The 14,727-nt window shown below is 37.5% G+C and overlaps 1 protein-coding gene across 10 annotated transcripts in view; it reads left to right on the forward strand.

The window, feature by feature from the left end:
• CCSER2 (coiled-coil serine rich protein 2) overlaps positions 1–14,727 on the forward strand; it is a 135,356-nt gene that overhangs the window by 57,558 nt on the left and 63,071 nt on the right. For 8 of the 10 annotated variants that reach the window (XR_007132125.1, XM_047759578.1, XM_047759580.1 and 5 more), the window contains 2 exons: positions 3,137–3,227; positions 11,912–12,074. Coding sequence is in view for 9 of the 10 variants with exons in the window: in XM_047759578.1 (XP_047615534.1) it covers positions 3,137–3,227; positions 11,912–12,074 (254 nt within the window). In the remaining variant the exon portion in view is untranslated. Of the gene's footprint in view, positions 1–3,136; positions 3,228–11,072; positions 11,210–11,337; positions 11,390–11,911; positions 12,075–14,727 lie in introns of those variants that run through there. The other 2 variants (XM_047759586.1, XM_047759587.1) reach the window with 2 other exon arrangements.

A 14,727-nucleotide genomic window follows, 5' to 3' on the forward strand; every position in this document is an offset into this window, starting at 1 on the left:
CCATAAATTTCCGTAACATCATGTATAATTATTTATTGGTGAGTGTTAACTTGAAGCATGAACATGAATGTTTTTCTCTTCCTGTAACTTTGCTAACTTTGGTCATTTCCTTTTCCACTGAGCTTTCTTAGTAACTTCTCAAAAGTGATACAGTTTTTTGACCACTTTAGCATTCATTAGAACAAGCTCATTCCCATTTTCTAAGACTATGTTTTTAAGCCTTTCATTATAATATGAAACCTACAGAAAGCCACACAAAACAAATGTAGAGTTTAGTTAGTTATTAAACATTGAACACCTTTTTGTCAGTGGGGGCAATGTTCCTTTTGCTAACTGGTGCATTTCAGCAAGCCCCACTTTAGACTTAGAAAAGCAAAGGTTCTATTGCTGCCTTGTCTGCAGCCTATTCCACAGCTCACGGCAACGCTGGATCCCTAACCTATTGAACAAGGCCAGGGATTGAACCTATAACCTCATGGTTCCTAGTCGGATTTGTTTCTGCCGCGCCATGATGGGACCTCCTATTATCTTTCTTTAAGAACAACATAATATTCTGTTGTTGGACCATATCATGCTTCCTGTTTAACCACTTTTCTATTTTTGGGCATTTAGCCTATTTCTACTTTTTTGCCATTCTGTACAATGCTGCAGTGACCACACTTATACATATATTTTTGCATTTTTCTATTTATAAGAGATTCATTCTTAGGAGGGAGAATTTTTCCTTTTTAAAAAATGTTTTATCTAAATTTTAAGAAATTTGCCTCCAGAAGCTTTGTGAATCTAATCCTATCTGGAATATAGATGAATACTAGATTCTTCTAAATCACGAAAAGTCACATTGGTGTATTAGCATTCTTTCTACATCATATTTATTGGCAATTTATTTTATACTTTTTTTTTGAATTATCCATTATGGCTTTTGCCAGTTTTTTTTTTTTTAAGTTTAATTGAAATATAGTTGATTTGCAATATTGTGATAATTTCTCATGTGCAACAGTGGTTCATTTGTACATATATACACATATCCATTCTTTTTCAGAGTCTTTTCCCATATAGATTATCACAAAATATTGGGTAGAGTTCCCTGTGCTATACAGCAGGGCCAGTTTTTTTTTTTTTCATATTTATTTTTTCCTTGATTTTTTTTTTTTTAGGAAGACTGTATTAAGGACAACAAATATTTCATGATGAAAAGAGGTTCTGTAAAATATCTTTTTCTTATTCTAAGGTTAAATAATAATGCAGTTTTTGTTTTAAATAATAGCAATTATTCCAAGTACACTTAGTTTTTACTGGATCCTAGAAGGAAGGCCCAACAACACAAAATTGGGAGGATATTTATGGAATATCCAATATAGGGAACAATTCTAATTTTATTCATATTATCTGTGATAAAGTAGATATTCTCCTTCTGTAAGAGTTTTTCAAGTCCATAATCTCCACATAATTTCAAGATTTGCAGATTATCATCTTTTTTAGTTATAGATACTAAGGCAGGGTCTTGCAGTACTGGATCGGTTCTTCAATTGGAGGGATTCACTAGTGGGCTATAGGCCAAACTGAGTTCATTACCTTAAACTTAGTTTTTGTTTATTTAGTTATTTAGACTTAAGAGTAAGTCTTTGCAAGCAAAACACTACTTTTCTGAGGATAGATGATAGCTAACAAGATTGCCAATAGAACCCAGGAGGGGATGTTTTTAGCCAGTTTGACTAGTCTAGTCCTATTATAGAAAAAGAACAAATTAAGGTAAACCAGGGAAATAGTGGTGCTGAAGGTAGTAGTAGGTGTGTTTGGCTCAAGAAAGGAAATGGAATAATCACATCGTTAAAGACTTATTTCATTATTTTATGTAAGTAGTCTAATTCCTTGAGATAATAAAATACTACCTCTCACACAAAATATGAATAGATTTTGAGATTGTTTACCATTTTTGATTATTCGGTTTGTTAGGGAAGTTGTTAAAAGGATGGTAGACCTCTTGTGTTCACAGTCTATCTTGGCTAGGGATTTAGGTTATCTCGTATTAGTCTCATCATGTGTTACATGGAGATTGTATTAGTTACTAAATCAGGGTGAAGACTAAAGAAATCTATATCTATAAAGTAATTTATTTATTTATTTATTTATTTTGTCTTTGTTGTTGTTGTTGTTGTTGTTGCTATTTCTTGGGCCGCTCCCGCGGCATATGGAGGTTCCCAGGCTAGGGGTTGAATCAGAGCTGTAGCCACCGGCCTACACCAGAGCCACAGCAACGCGGGATCCGAGCCGCGTCTGCAACCTACACCACAGCTCACGGCAACACCTGATCGTTAACCCACTGAGCAAGGGCAGGGACCGAACCCGCAACCTCATGGTTCCTAGTCGGATTCGTTAACCACTGCGCCACGACGGGAACTCCTATAAAGTAATTTAGAATAATATCTTGAAGTTTGTGAATACTGCGTAAGTTTTTGTTTTTTTTTTTTTTAGGGCCATACCTGTGGCATATGGAGACTCCCAGGCTAGAAGTCTAATCGGAGCTACAGCTGCCAGCCACAGCCACAGCCACAGCCACAGCAACACCAGATCCGACCTACATCACAGATCACGGCAACGCCAGATCCTTAACCCACTGAGCAGGGCCAGGGATCAAACCTGTAACCTTATGGTTCCTAGTCGGATTCGTTTCTGCTGCACCATGATGGGAACTTCTGTGTAAGTTTTTAAAAATAAAAAATCTATTGGTGGAGAAGAGGACTAGGAAAAGGATTTTACAAAAATAGCTTAACCAAGTAAACCAGTTGAATATTTTTTCATTAAAAAAAATTATCTTTAAAATCTATTCTTGTGAATTCCTGTTGTGGCTCAATGGGTTAACGATCTGGCTTGTTTCTGTGGAGGTGCTGGTTCAATCCCTGGCCCAGCATATTGCTGTGGCTGTGGCTTAGGTTGCAGCTCTGGCTTGGATTTGATACCTGGCCCGGGAACTTCCATATGCCTTGAAGTTCCATATGAGTGAAGCTGAAAAAGAAAAAAAAAATCTGTTCTTAACCACACAAACATTGAGTATAATCAGATTCTCATACAGTATGTTCAAAACTGGTGATTACACTGAGGTAGGTTATAACATTTTTTCTGCTTTTTTCCATAGGATATTCTGAATAATCTTGAATCATGTGACCTTGAAGATGATGACCTTATGCTTGATGTGGATCTGCCTGAGGATGCACCTCTTGAGAATGGTAAGTAGGGACAATATTGAACCTCTGGAAGTATATATTTGAGCTACTTGACTACAGCTGATTTAATACTTGTTAATTACAGACTTCCTAATCTCTGTGGAGGTAGACTGAGAACAAATCTTAAGTGATATTAGATAGGTTCATTTGCAAACTTATTTAAAAGTTTAAAACCTTGGGGGAGGGAGTGGGATGACTGGGAATCTGGGGTTAATAGATGCAAACTATCACCTTTGGAATGGATGAGCAATGAGATCCTGCTGTATAGCACTGGGAACTTTATCTAGTCGCTTGTGATGGAGCATGGTAATGTGAGAAAAAAGAATGTATACATGTATGTGTGACTGGGTCACCTTGCTGTACAGTAGAAAATTGATAGAACACTGTAAACCAGCTATAATGGAAAAAATAAAAACCATTACAAAAGAATAACATAAAAATTTAAAATTTTATTTTGTAGATCTTTGATATAATTCTGTATGATCCAGTACTATTTTATCCCTATACCATAAAGCAGGTGGTACATAGGATTTGTCCTTTTTTTCCCTATGTATATATCCAATTTTTCCTCCCTTTGTCTCATATCAATTTTAAGAAAAAATACATTTAGAGAAACAGAGATATCATTTGACTCATGAAAAGCAGTAAAAATCATTGTTAATAAATATTTTTTAAGAAAAATCTGGGAAAATGGTGACTTGAATGAATTGTTCTATCCATCTTTCTCCTAAATGCGATCTGTCTTCCTCTCTGGATCCCCAAAACTACTGGGAGTGGGACTTTAGATAATCCATGTGCAAGAGAGGCCTAGGTGCTCTTACCCCCACTGCCACAGCATTTGTAGGATTTTCTATCCTTTTTTTTTGGGGGGGGGGTATCTTTTAGGGCTGCACCCGCAGCATATGGAGGTTCCCAGGCTAGGGGTCCAATCAGAGCTGTAGCTGCTGGCCTACACCACAGCCACAGCAACACCAGATCCTCAACCTACTGAGCAAGGCCAGGGATTGAAGCCGCAACCTCATGGTTCCTAGTTGGATTCGTTTCCACTGTGCCACGATGGGAACTCTGGATTTTCCATCTTAAAGATGGTCAAGGAGTTCCTGTTATGGTGCAGCGGAAATGAATCCAACTAGTATCCATGAGGATGCAGGTTCAATCCCTGGACTTGCTCACTGGGTTAAGGATCCAGCATTGCCGTGAGCTGTGGTATAGGTTGCAGGTGAGGCTTGGATTCTGTGTTGCTGTGAATGTGGTGTAGGCTGGCAGCTGTAGCTCCAATTCGACTCCTAGTCTGGGAACTTCCATATGCCACGGGTATGGCCCTAAAAAAAAGAAAAAAAAAGAAGACTGATCAAGAACCAGAGATCTAGGGAGCTCCTGGGGCAAGGGTTGAAATGAAGAGGATCCTCCTGGGAAGAAGAATCTCAGAGAGCTGCACATTCCCTGTCAACATTCTCCAGGTTTTTCAGGCCTTCCAGGGGCCAAGGATGAGCTAAAAAGAGTGGTGAAGTGCCTTTTGTACATAATGCTAGAAAAATGCAAGCATATTTCAGAGAGGCTGTTTGGTTGTTCTAATGCTTCATTGAGGTACTAGGAGCCAGCTTGCCTCTCATATTTATCATACCTAATAGGTTTTTTTTTGTTTGTTTGTTTTTTCTTTTACTCTGCTCTCTTAGAATCTCAGTGGCTTACAAAATAAACATTTATTTTCCTCATTTACAGATCTTTGGATTAGCTAGTTCAGCTCAGTCTGTGGGACCAAGTCTACTCCTTTCTTCATTTTGAAACCAGGACTCCTTAGAGCAGGTGGTGCTCATGGCAGATGGCAGAAGGAAAACAGATATATACATATAATATTTCTTCAAGTCTTCACTTAGAACCAGTACACTTGCTTCTACCCACATTCTATTGGCCAAAGCAAGTTACGTGGCCAGGCCTAACACCAGTGGGCCCGGAAAGTATACTCTGTTCACTGCGAGAAGCTCTGTGGCAGAGGACATTGGCTTTATAATTCTATTGAAGGTTAGCGTGTAGAACTTGGAGCAGTCTCTACTCTACCACAGAGTAGAGACTGCTGCCCCTTCTGTGGTTCTGCTGTCACTTGGGATATTTTAGCAATCAGTGCTGAATTCTAGTCAAATGAGAAGGAAAAATCACAGCCAATATCCAGGAAGAAGAACAGGGAAAACAGCAGAACTCCCAGGATTAGAGTGGCTCAAAGAGATAGTAATGAGAGCACCTAGATTCACTTGCAGCGCAGTGCTTTCTGGAGCTTATCGTAGAAAAAGATTTCCCAACAGAACAGTTCAATTGATGACAGAAAGTGTAGCTGCTGTTGAAAACTGAATTAGTGGCCTGGAAAATCAAGTGGAAAAACACTGTAGAACACAGAGGAAAGACATAAACCATTAATGATTATAGGGGAAAAATATTGAGACTGGATGATCCAGGAGATTTAATGTGAAGTTTTAAGGGCCGGTAGTGAAGAATGAGAGTTTATTTCTGTGGAATAAATTACATCCTAAATAATGCATTTTACTCTGACAGAACTATGACAAATTTCTCTTTGGAAACCTTATGTCTTTCTGAGCTAAAACAAGAAGTAGAGAGATGGAATTGGTCTTAGAGCCTGCCTCATCTTTAGAGCACAACAAAAAGTTATCCAAATATTTGGTAAAAGTAGAATTGAAAGGAAATTTAAAGTTTGGAGGTCTTGGTTGGAGACTTGTGTAAAATAGGAGGGAACTCTTGAGGCATAACATCTCTCATAGGTTATAGTTTTCCTAGGAGGCAAACAGGTATTGACTATTTTTTGAGCTAATTGAACACTGAAGGAAGTGGAACCTTAATCTAAAATATGTAGCCTTCAGAAATGCCAAAGATTAAATAGTATTTAGATTGGGTACTGCTGGAAAGTAGGGAATGACTTCTTCATAGGTCTGTGGTCCTGAAGACTATACCCACTGCTGCTGAGTTTTTTTTATTGGGAGGATAGGAATGTTACAGGGACTGGTACAAGGTTTAAGGAGTCTTCTAGTATACTTTGACTGTTGGTTTTAGTTTCCAGTTTTTGAGGCTATTATGCAAATTTGGGTAGAGTTTTGGATGGGTCACTCTTGGTTTTGATGGGTTTAGCCCCACTACTTCTGCCAATATCTGTGGAATTTTTGTTGGCAGGAAAACCGACACCTTGTTGAGATCTTCTCTTTGGATTTGATTTGGATTCGAGTTTGCTGTGGCTTCATCAGGAATAGGGGAATCTTCTGGGATTTCAAGAAAGGCCATGAGGAGAATATTTATCTGGCAGTTGCACATGTGTAGTCAGTCATTACCTATTAAGGTTGTATATGTGGAAGAACAGACAAGGAAAGAATGTGTGTTGGTCAAATGTTTCTGGGACAGTTACGGGCTAGGATTTGGGAACTGTCTGAGTTATTGGAGATATCTCTACTGGGTGGTTAGGTGACACTGAGGGGGAGGTGATAGAATAGTTGGAGAGTTTATAAAGATGATATTTTAGTGCCTATATAAATAATGTATTTGCAAGGTTGTTTTTTAATGTTTAGAACAGTTTACTTTTGAGTTTAAGGGTAAAACCAGAAATTGGGTGCTTGATTTCCCCCTCAGAACACTTTGATTAATCACCTACTTTATTTTTTTCCCTTTTATTTCTTAGGCAGTACAAGACACTTGTGTTTTTTCAATGCCTGCTGTTTATAATATCTAAAAGTATATTAAGTGGTTCCTCCTCCAGGAGTTCCCACCATGGCTCAGCAGCTAATGAACCCAATGAGGATGCAGGTTTGATCCCTGGCCTCGCTCAGTGGGTTAAGGATCTGATGTTGCTGTGAGCTATGGTGTAGGTTGCAGACACAGTTCGGATCTGGCGTTGTTGTAGCTGTGGCGCAGACTGGCAGCTACAGTTCCGATTCAGCCCCTAGCCTTGGAACGTCCATGTGCCGAGGAAGTAGCCCTAAAAAGACCAAAAAAAAAAAGGTTCCTCCTCCAGTGTTTAATTTTCCATGTGGAGACATTTAATTGTTACATGTGAAGGACATCATTTTATTCTGAGTCTTATTCTGCTTCTTTCTAAGGCTCTTTCCAAGCATTGGAAGTCTGACAATGAGGCCATTTACCCTATTTCTGCCTTAAAATCTTTCACAGAAAGTGAGGAGAGAGATGGGGTCATATCTCTTTCAGAATCAATTCCTGCTGTCTAATGGCGTTAGTCTATCCTTGAAATCTATAGTGGATTTATTCTTTCTTTGCTTAACAGAACTGAATCAGAGCCCAGTGTGTGTTCACAGAAGAGACTTTACTGACAGCCTCTGGAAAAAGTCCTTTTCTAACTTCTTCTGATTTCCCCTGCAATTAATGGAGTTCAGGACACAATACCCCAAAATATGGCACTTTTACATATTAAATATTTTAAGTTGAATGAGTATGAAAAAAATGACAGAAGCAGAAAAGTCACTGTAACTTCCTCACCCTCTCATCCATCTTCTTTGAAATGGGTCATAAAACCCTCATGTGAGAGGGTTTCCTCACATAAGAACATCACCAAATTGGTGCTTGATTCCCCCTCAGAACACTGATTAATCACCCACTTTATCCTACCTAGAGAAAAGGAGCATCCTTATCTCTGAAGACAAATGAGACCAAGAAGATCCTAACTTTCCCTCAGTTTACCACACTTATCTCATACTCCTTAACCTGTCATATTCTCCCTTGTTTTATTCTCTGCATAAAAACACACAGTTCTGCGGAGTTCCTGCTGTGGCACAGTGGGTTAAGAATCCTACTGCAGCAGCTTGGGTCACTGTGGAGGTGTGGGTTCGATCCCCTGCCTGGTGCAGTGGGTTAAAGATCCAGCGTTACTTACTGCAGTTGTGGCTTGGATTCAGTCTCTAGCCTGGGAACTTCGATATGCTGTGGGTACAGCTATAAAATTAAAAAAACAACAGGAGTTCCCGTCGTGGCGCAGTGGTTAATGAATCCGACTAGGAACCATGAGGTTGCGGGTTCTGTCCCTGCCCCTGCTCAGTGGGTTAACGATCAGGCGTTGCCGTGAGCTGTGGTGTAGGTTGCAGACGCGGCTCGGATCCCGCGTTGCTGTGGCTCTGGCGTAGGCCGGTGGCTACAGCTCCGATTCGACCCCTAGCCTGGGAACCTCCATATGCCGCGGGAGCGGCCCAAAGAAATAGCAAAAAGACAAAAACAAAACAAAACAAAACAACAATGATGCCCCCCCACCAAAAAAAAACAAAAAACAACCAAAGGTCTAACTGTTTCTTCATTTCCTCCTGAAGGTTCCCCATGTCACATATTAAATAAATTTGTGTGTTTTTCTCCTGTTAATCTATCATGTCAGTTCTATTTTCAGACCCTAAGAGAATTGAGAAAAACTTCCCTCTTCCACAGTCAGTCATGGGTTCTTGAGTCAACTTTAGGTTTTTCACACTGTGCTTTTCCCATTACACCTCACATTCCCTCTAATGTGTGACCTAATGGGTATAGACCTGGGGGCCCTGGAATATCAGTTCCAAAAACTATTAAAGAAGTTAAATTTCTCCCATTCTTGGGTAGACCTTAGAAAGTTTGTAGCCCTGGCTGTCAGGTCAGAATGAGACCAGATCTAAGCAATTGACCTTAAGGCATTTTTCTCTCCTCCGAAGGAAGGTTAACTTTAAGAGTTACAGAGCTTTTGAAGTTCATGGTCAGCTTGAGGAGTAGGGAAAGAGGTCAAAGGGAGAGATGAGGCAGAGGGAAATCAAAAAGAATGAGGGAAGAGGAGTAAAGAAAGGACTTTAGATTTGAATTGAGATTTGGGAGGATTTAAAAAGAGAGAGCGATTTCTTTTATATTTTCCTTTTACCTTGGTCACAGAATCTCTTAAGGAAACAATTTTGGAATCTGAATTTCTTTTAGGAGACCAATGGGTATTTGAGATTTACTCCTTTTTTATTCTAAAGTGTCTCTTCGATGAACCATTTTGTTATACCAAAGGCTTAGTTGTATTGCTTTATTCTCTTGCTCAGAAACTTCTCATGGTCACTCACTGTCTATAGATTTGGTACTCACTGCCTAGCATTTGGTACATTTATAGTGTCATCCTCAGGTTTAGGGAATTTTCATAGTGTATATTTTCTTAGATGTGCTCTTTCCTTGTTGTTTTAAACTTTTCTCTGTTGAAAAAGATGTCTTTCTAATTATTTTCTGAATTCTACCCCACCAAGTTATAGTGCCTGTTAAATTGCATTTATTTCATGTATATTTCTTAAGGTCACATTTTTGCTAAACATTTTATTGAGATATAGTCATATGAAATCAATATTATTGCTCTTGACCACTTTCTGATTATTGTATTTTCTTCTGGAAATGTATATTCCCTTTTCAGTGCTAATTGTGTTTAGTAATAACAAGTTCATGACTTTTTTGAAACAGGAGCTTTTCTTCTTTCAAGCCAAATTTTATTTAAAAGTTTTCCTGCTCAGATTATAAAATTTTGTGCAAAGCACATTCTTTCCAGACTCTATGATGTGTAATTTCCTCCTGCTATATTCATAGCCATTATTAGTTACAGATTTAAATACTACCTGTGTTATCCATTATCATCTTAGGACTTTAAGTTATCAGAGAAAGAATATAGGTTACTTTTGGCATCATATTTCATTCCTTATCAGATCAGAAGAAATGGATAGTGTTAGACATAGGCATCTCCATATCCCATACCTTTCAGTTAGCCGTATTACATTTTCTTTCCCTCTCTAAACGGTAGGAGTCCTGATGTTATTGTTTCCTACTCATATTAAAAGAACTACTGAAATATGCTGCCTTTTACTCTTGGAGCTAGAAATCACTTTAGAAGGCCTGTATTTTCTATCCCTAAACTTATGGCTAAGGTCAAATCTGGTGTGTAGATAGCATATTGGGTTGAATTTTTCTTTGAACTGGAATGGCTTTAGGTTAGCCCCATCCTTCTCTATGGTATTACACATTTTAGAAGGATTTTTTTTTCCTTTCTTAGTCTTATTTGCCCTGTTCCTTCATTGCTCTGGACACTGATTTTAAATTAACTCCATCTTGTCATTGTTTTGGCTTTCCATTTTATTTTCTGTATTTCTTTTGTTCTGTCAGAGAATCCTTAATGTTTTCCAAGAAACCACTACTAATGTTATTTCACAAGCATAAGGCTTCTCTAAAATTTTTTTCTGAGAGTTCTTTGGTGGCCTAGCAGGTTAAGAATCCAATGTTGTCACTGCTGTGGTGCAGTTTTGATCCCTGGCCCAGGAACTTCTGCGTGCTGCAGGCGTGGCCAAAAACAACAAAAATTTTTTCTTTAAAAACTTTTTTTTAAACTATAAAATGTATTTTTTTCTGAAATTGATTCCTCTAATGGAAATTTTCTAGTAAATAAAATTTTAATGTCCTTTAAAACCTTATTTAAATAGTATGTGAGTATTGAATATCTATACTTTAACTACATCAACTTTTTTTTTTGGAGTGGGGAGGTTTGTTTTTATCTGGTATACTGTTATTAAACACTTTGCATATATCAAATTCAGGTTTAAGTTAAGTGAAGATAATCATTTAAATAATTTTTTTTAATTGGGCAGGATTACATTGATTTCTAAAGCTTTCCTAATCACAAGGAATTCTGAACATGCAGGATTTGAACTTTCTCATGTAATAATTCTTAGACTAGAGAAACCTCTCCTGTTCCTGGCTTGGGTTAGTGTTCAGCTGTATTTTTAGTAACAGTCCTAACTCAGTAGCTATGTAAGCCCTGAGCGAAGATGGAGTCACAGGGTAAACTGGGCTTGCTTCCCACAGGGAGGGCTGGGAGTTGAGCAGGAAGGAAGGCCTGTTTGTCTCAGTGCCTTGTATGCAACTATGTCTGAGTAGGCAGCAGGGGACACAATGTCTCCCTTGTACAAAGTAACTCTCTTAGTGAGTGCTCAGATATGTGAGGAAAAAGTGTTTGGGTAAGTGAAGGAGAAGCTTGGGGTGTTTCAAAGAGATTCTTTTCATGTTTTTGTGGCATTTGGATTCCAGGGAGTGTACTGTTTGTTGCTGCAAAGTACTGGCTTTGTTTTCAGTGGTATTTTAGACTTTTTGAACAAGCTCTACTATCGGCAGATTAGAACGTTTTATTTTCTAAAACTGTGAGCTTAATTTAAAAAATATGATTTGTTTGTGATGAAAAGCTAATTTGTACTTCTTGAAATCAGTAAAAGTTGATTGTGGCGTTCATTTTTAAGAATGAGTTCTCTATAGAACTTAAAATCTTCTACTTTTTCTTGTCATTTTCATTCTAAAGTCAGAACCAACTACTGATAATGATGAAAACCTCTTAAAACTGATTACTGGTGTTTAAAATGTATAATGTTGATTTCAGGGATCACTTGCTTGTTTTCAAACAGTGGGGCTGTTGTTACTTCAGTGACTGATACGAAAGTTCTAAAATTTACTTCAGCTTGAATAATATAAAGTTTAATTTTCACCAAAAGAACTATTTATTTTTCTTCTGGAGATCTTGTTTTTGTGGTTAGCTAACATAAATGGCTGGTATTTTTAGAATACTACTTATATATTTTCAGCAGCATTTAATTATCAAGTTATAAGTAGTTAACTTTTATAGAGTGTGCGTACATGTTTAATAGTGTTTTGCTTTTGATTTTGTGTAGTGGAGTGTGACAATATGAACCGCTTTGACCGATCAGACAGAAATGTTCGGCAGTCTCAGGAAGGATTTTGGAAAAGGCCACCCCAGAGGTGGAGTGGACAGGAACATTACCACCTCAGCCATCCTGACCACTATCATCACCATGGAAAAAGTGACTTGAGCAGGTGAGACTAATTTAAATTATATTTTCTTTCTTCTGATTAGTTTTGAATCTTATTCCCCCTGACCCCTCAAAAACTGTTGTTTTTGGTCTTGTTTTTAGAGGCACCAGAAAATTATTCAAGTTATATGTGGTACTAATTGGAATGATATGTCTAATTCTTTTCTTTTGGCTCAAATCTTTTTTTCATTAGCTTTGTCCTGAACAAAAATATTTCTGTCTGCTTGTTTGGATTTTAAATTTTGGTGTGACATTCTAGTTCTCATTTGGGAATGATCAGATGTTGACTTTGTTAAAGTTTATTATATTTAAAATATTAATTTGTAAAATTGGTGCCAATATCAATCTGTAAAATTGGATTTATCTATTTTTACTTATACAAAAAATTGAAATTTTGAAATTCCTCAAGTCCTGCACTAGAATTCTTTTTTCTTTTTGAAGCATAGCATCATCTTTCATTTGATCAGACCTTATGTATAATGTGGCTATGTAGTCATTCAAACCTGGGATCAAACCCTGTTCTGGCACAACTTAGCTTTTTGAGCTTAGATAAATTTTTAACCCCTCTCTACTTCAGTTTACTATCTGTAAAACATAGTAGTACCTTTCTCTCAGTGTTCAAGGATGAGGGATAAAAGTGCCTGGAGCAGTGTTTGGCTTACTGTAGGCACCCAAATGGAAGTTGTTATTTTTATTTTTTTCCTTTTTCCTCTCTCATCTCATTCTCCTAGGGTTTAAAATCATTTGGAGCACATTTACAATACAAATAATAAAATTGGGATAAAGAAGGGAGTTCACGTTGTGGCTCAGCAGTAATGAATCTGTTTAGCACCCATGAGCATGTGGGTAAATCCCTGGCCTTGCTCAGTGGGTTAAGGATCTGGCATTGCCATGAGCTGTGGTGTAGGTCGCAGACTTGGCTCAGATCCTGCATTGCTGTGAATGTGCTGTAGGCTGGCAGCCGTAGCTCTGATTCAGCCCCTAGCCTGGGGACTTCCATATGCCGCAGGTGCGGCCCTAATGAAAAATAAATAAATAAATAAATAAATTCACATAAATAAATAATGGCAGTGTGTGGGGGGGAACTAAAGGTACCTTATAGTTTCTGAAGTAAGAGAAAAAGAATTGGCTCTAAGATTCCTTGCAGCAAAAGCGAAGAACAAAGCATAATCTGTTACAAAATTTAAAATGTACAGAAGATAAAGGATATGTTTCTCCTTTAATCGATTTGCTTTTATGAGATAGAAATATGAAAGAATTGCCTTGCATGAGTTCCTATAAGGAGAATACCTTGCTATATAATGGACAGATCTCACACAGCTTCCCAAAGTAGAAATAACGATTAATTCTTTAAGTCTGTTCCTTACATTCTGCAATCCATGTTAAAAGGAACTCTAGTACAGGTGAGAAAAGGCAGTTCTACAGTGGATCATGAAACAATGAGGTCTAACTAAAGATCCTTCTGTTGGTAATTTAATGCAAGGATAAAATTTAGATCTGGAAGAATGTATGGAGTGCATATCCTTCCAGGCATTGTGGCTGTTTCTCACCCATGGGCTTTTGATAAGGAATGGGCATCAGACAGTTGGTATTATCAGGCAACAATGTAATGTAAAGATAGTCTTCCTTGCTCATAATGATGATGTTTTTCTTATCTTTAATGGTTGGTTTGTGAGAAGGTAAATTTAAGAAACTTATGAAAATTTAGAAGTTTCACTAAATTATGAACCTTTGCTTATAAAATATAATTTATTCAACCATTTAACAAGTATTCATCGAGAACCTGTATGTTGAGCTCTGTGCTAAATTCTCAAGCTAGAATGAATTTAGAGGTGGTGTGAGAGGTAAAAGCTATAGATTGGTAATGCTTTTTTTGGAGCATTGTTTTGAGAAAGATAAAAAGAATTGTGCTCAGTTGGAACCATTGCAGTTATTAGGTGAGTAGATTCTTATGCCTCTGGCATCCCCTACAAAGATGGGTAGTAAATACTTCCTGCTGCCAGGGTTTGAGTCTATGGGAGAGACTGGTATATAGATAGTTATAATGCACTTTCAGTACAGTGCAATGATAATAGATGCCTAAATAAAGTGATGTATACAGGACTCTAGGAGCATACATATTTTGTCTAGGATAATAGTGTATAAAGGAAGTTACTATTGAACTGATAAGTATGACTCTAGCAATTGCAGAGGATCAGTTTCTGTAGAAGGGTGAGTACTCGATGGAAAAAAATAGCATGTAAAAACCATGTTTGAAACAGTCCTACCAATCCTTTAGACGTATGAATAAATGCTATCTCTGACACCAGATAGCAAAAATATCTATGCATTTTAAGATAAAGTGTGGCAGATTTCAGCTTTGAGAGACTATTAATCAGAATGTCCAAAATGGACAGATTAGTTATCTGTTAGAAAGTTAAGCAACATTTTCCAAAAACTATATTCCTGGGTGTCAATAGTTGGAGAAAAGAGAGACTGATCAGATGAGTATAAGAACAAATTAAATGAAGTTAACAATTTTTAAAAATAATAAATTCCACAGTGCCTTTAATATACAGTTATAGTCCTGCGATGTGGCAAAAATTGGCAGAAGATAAAATACTTGCTATTTCCCAAAACAAATGACCACAGATTCCTTCTACACAGTGTATTTTGAG

Source organism: Phacochoerus africanus, chromosome 15 (genome assembly GCF_016906955.1).
Source record: "Phacochoerus africanus isolate WHEZ1 chromosome 15, ROS_Pafr_v1, whole genome shotgun sequence".
Classification (NCBI taxonomy): domain Eukaryota; kingdom Metazoa; phylum Chordata; class Mammalia; order Artiodactyla; family Suidae; genus Phacochoerus; species Phacochoerus africanus.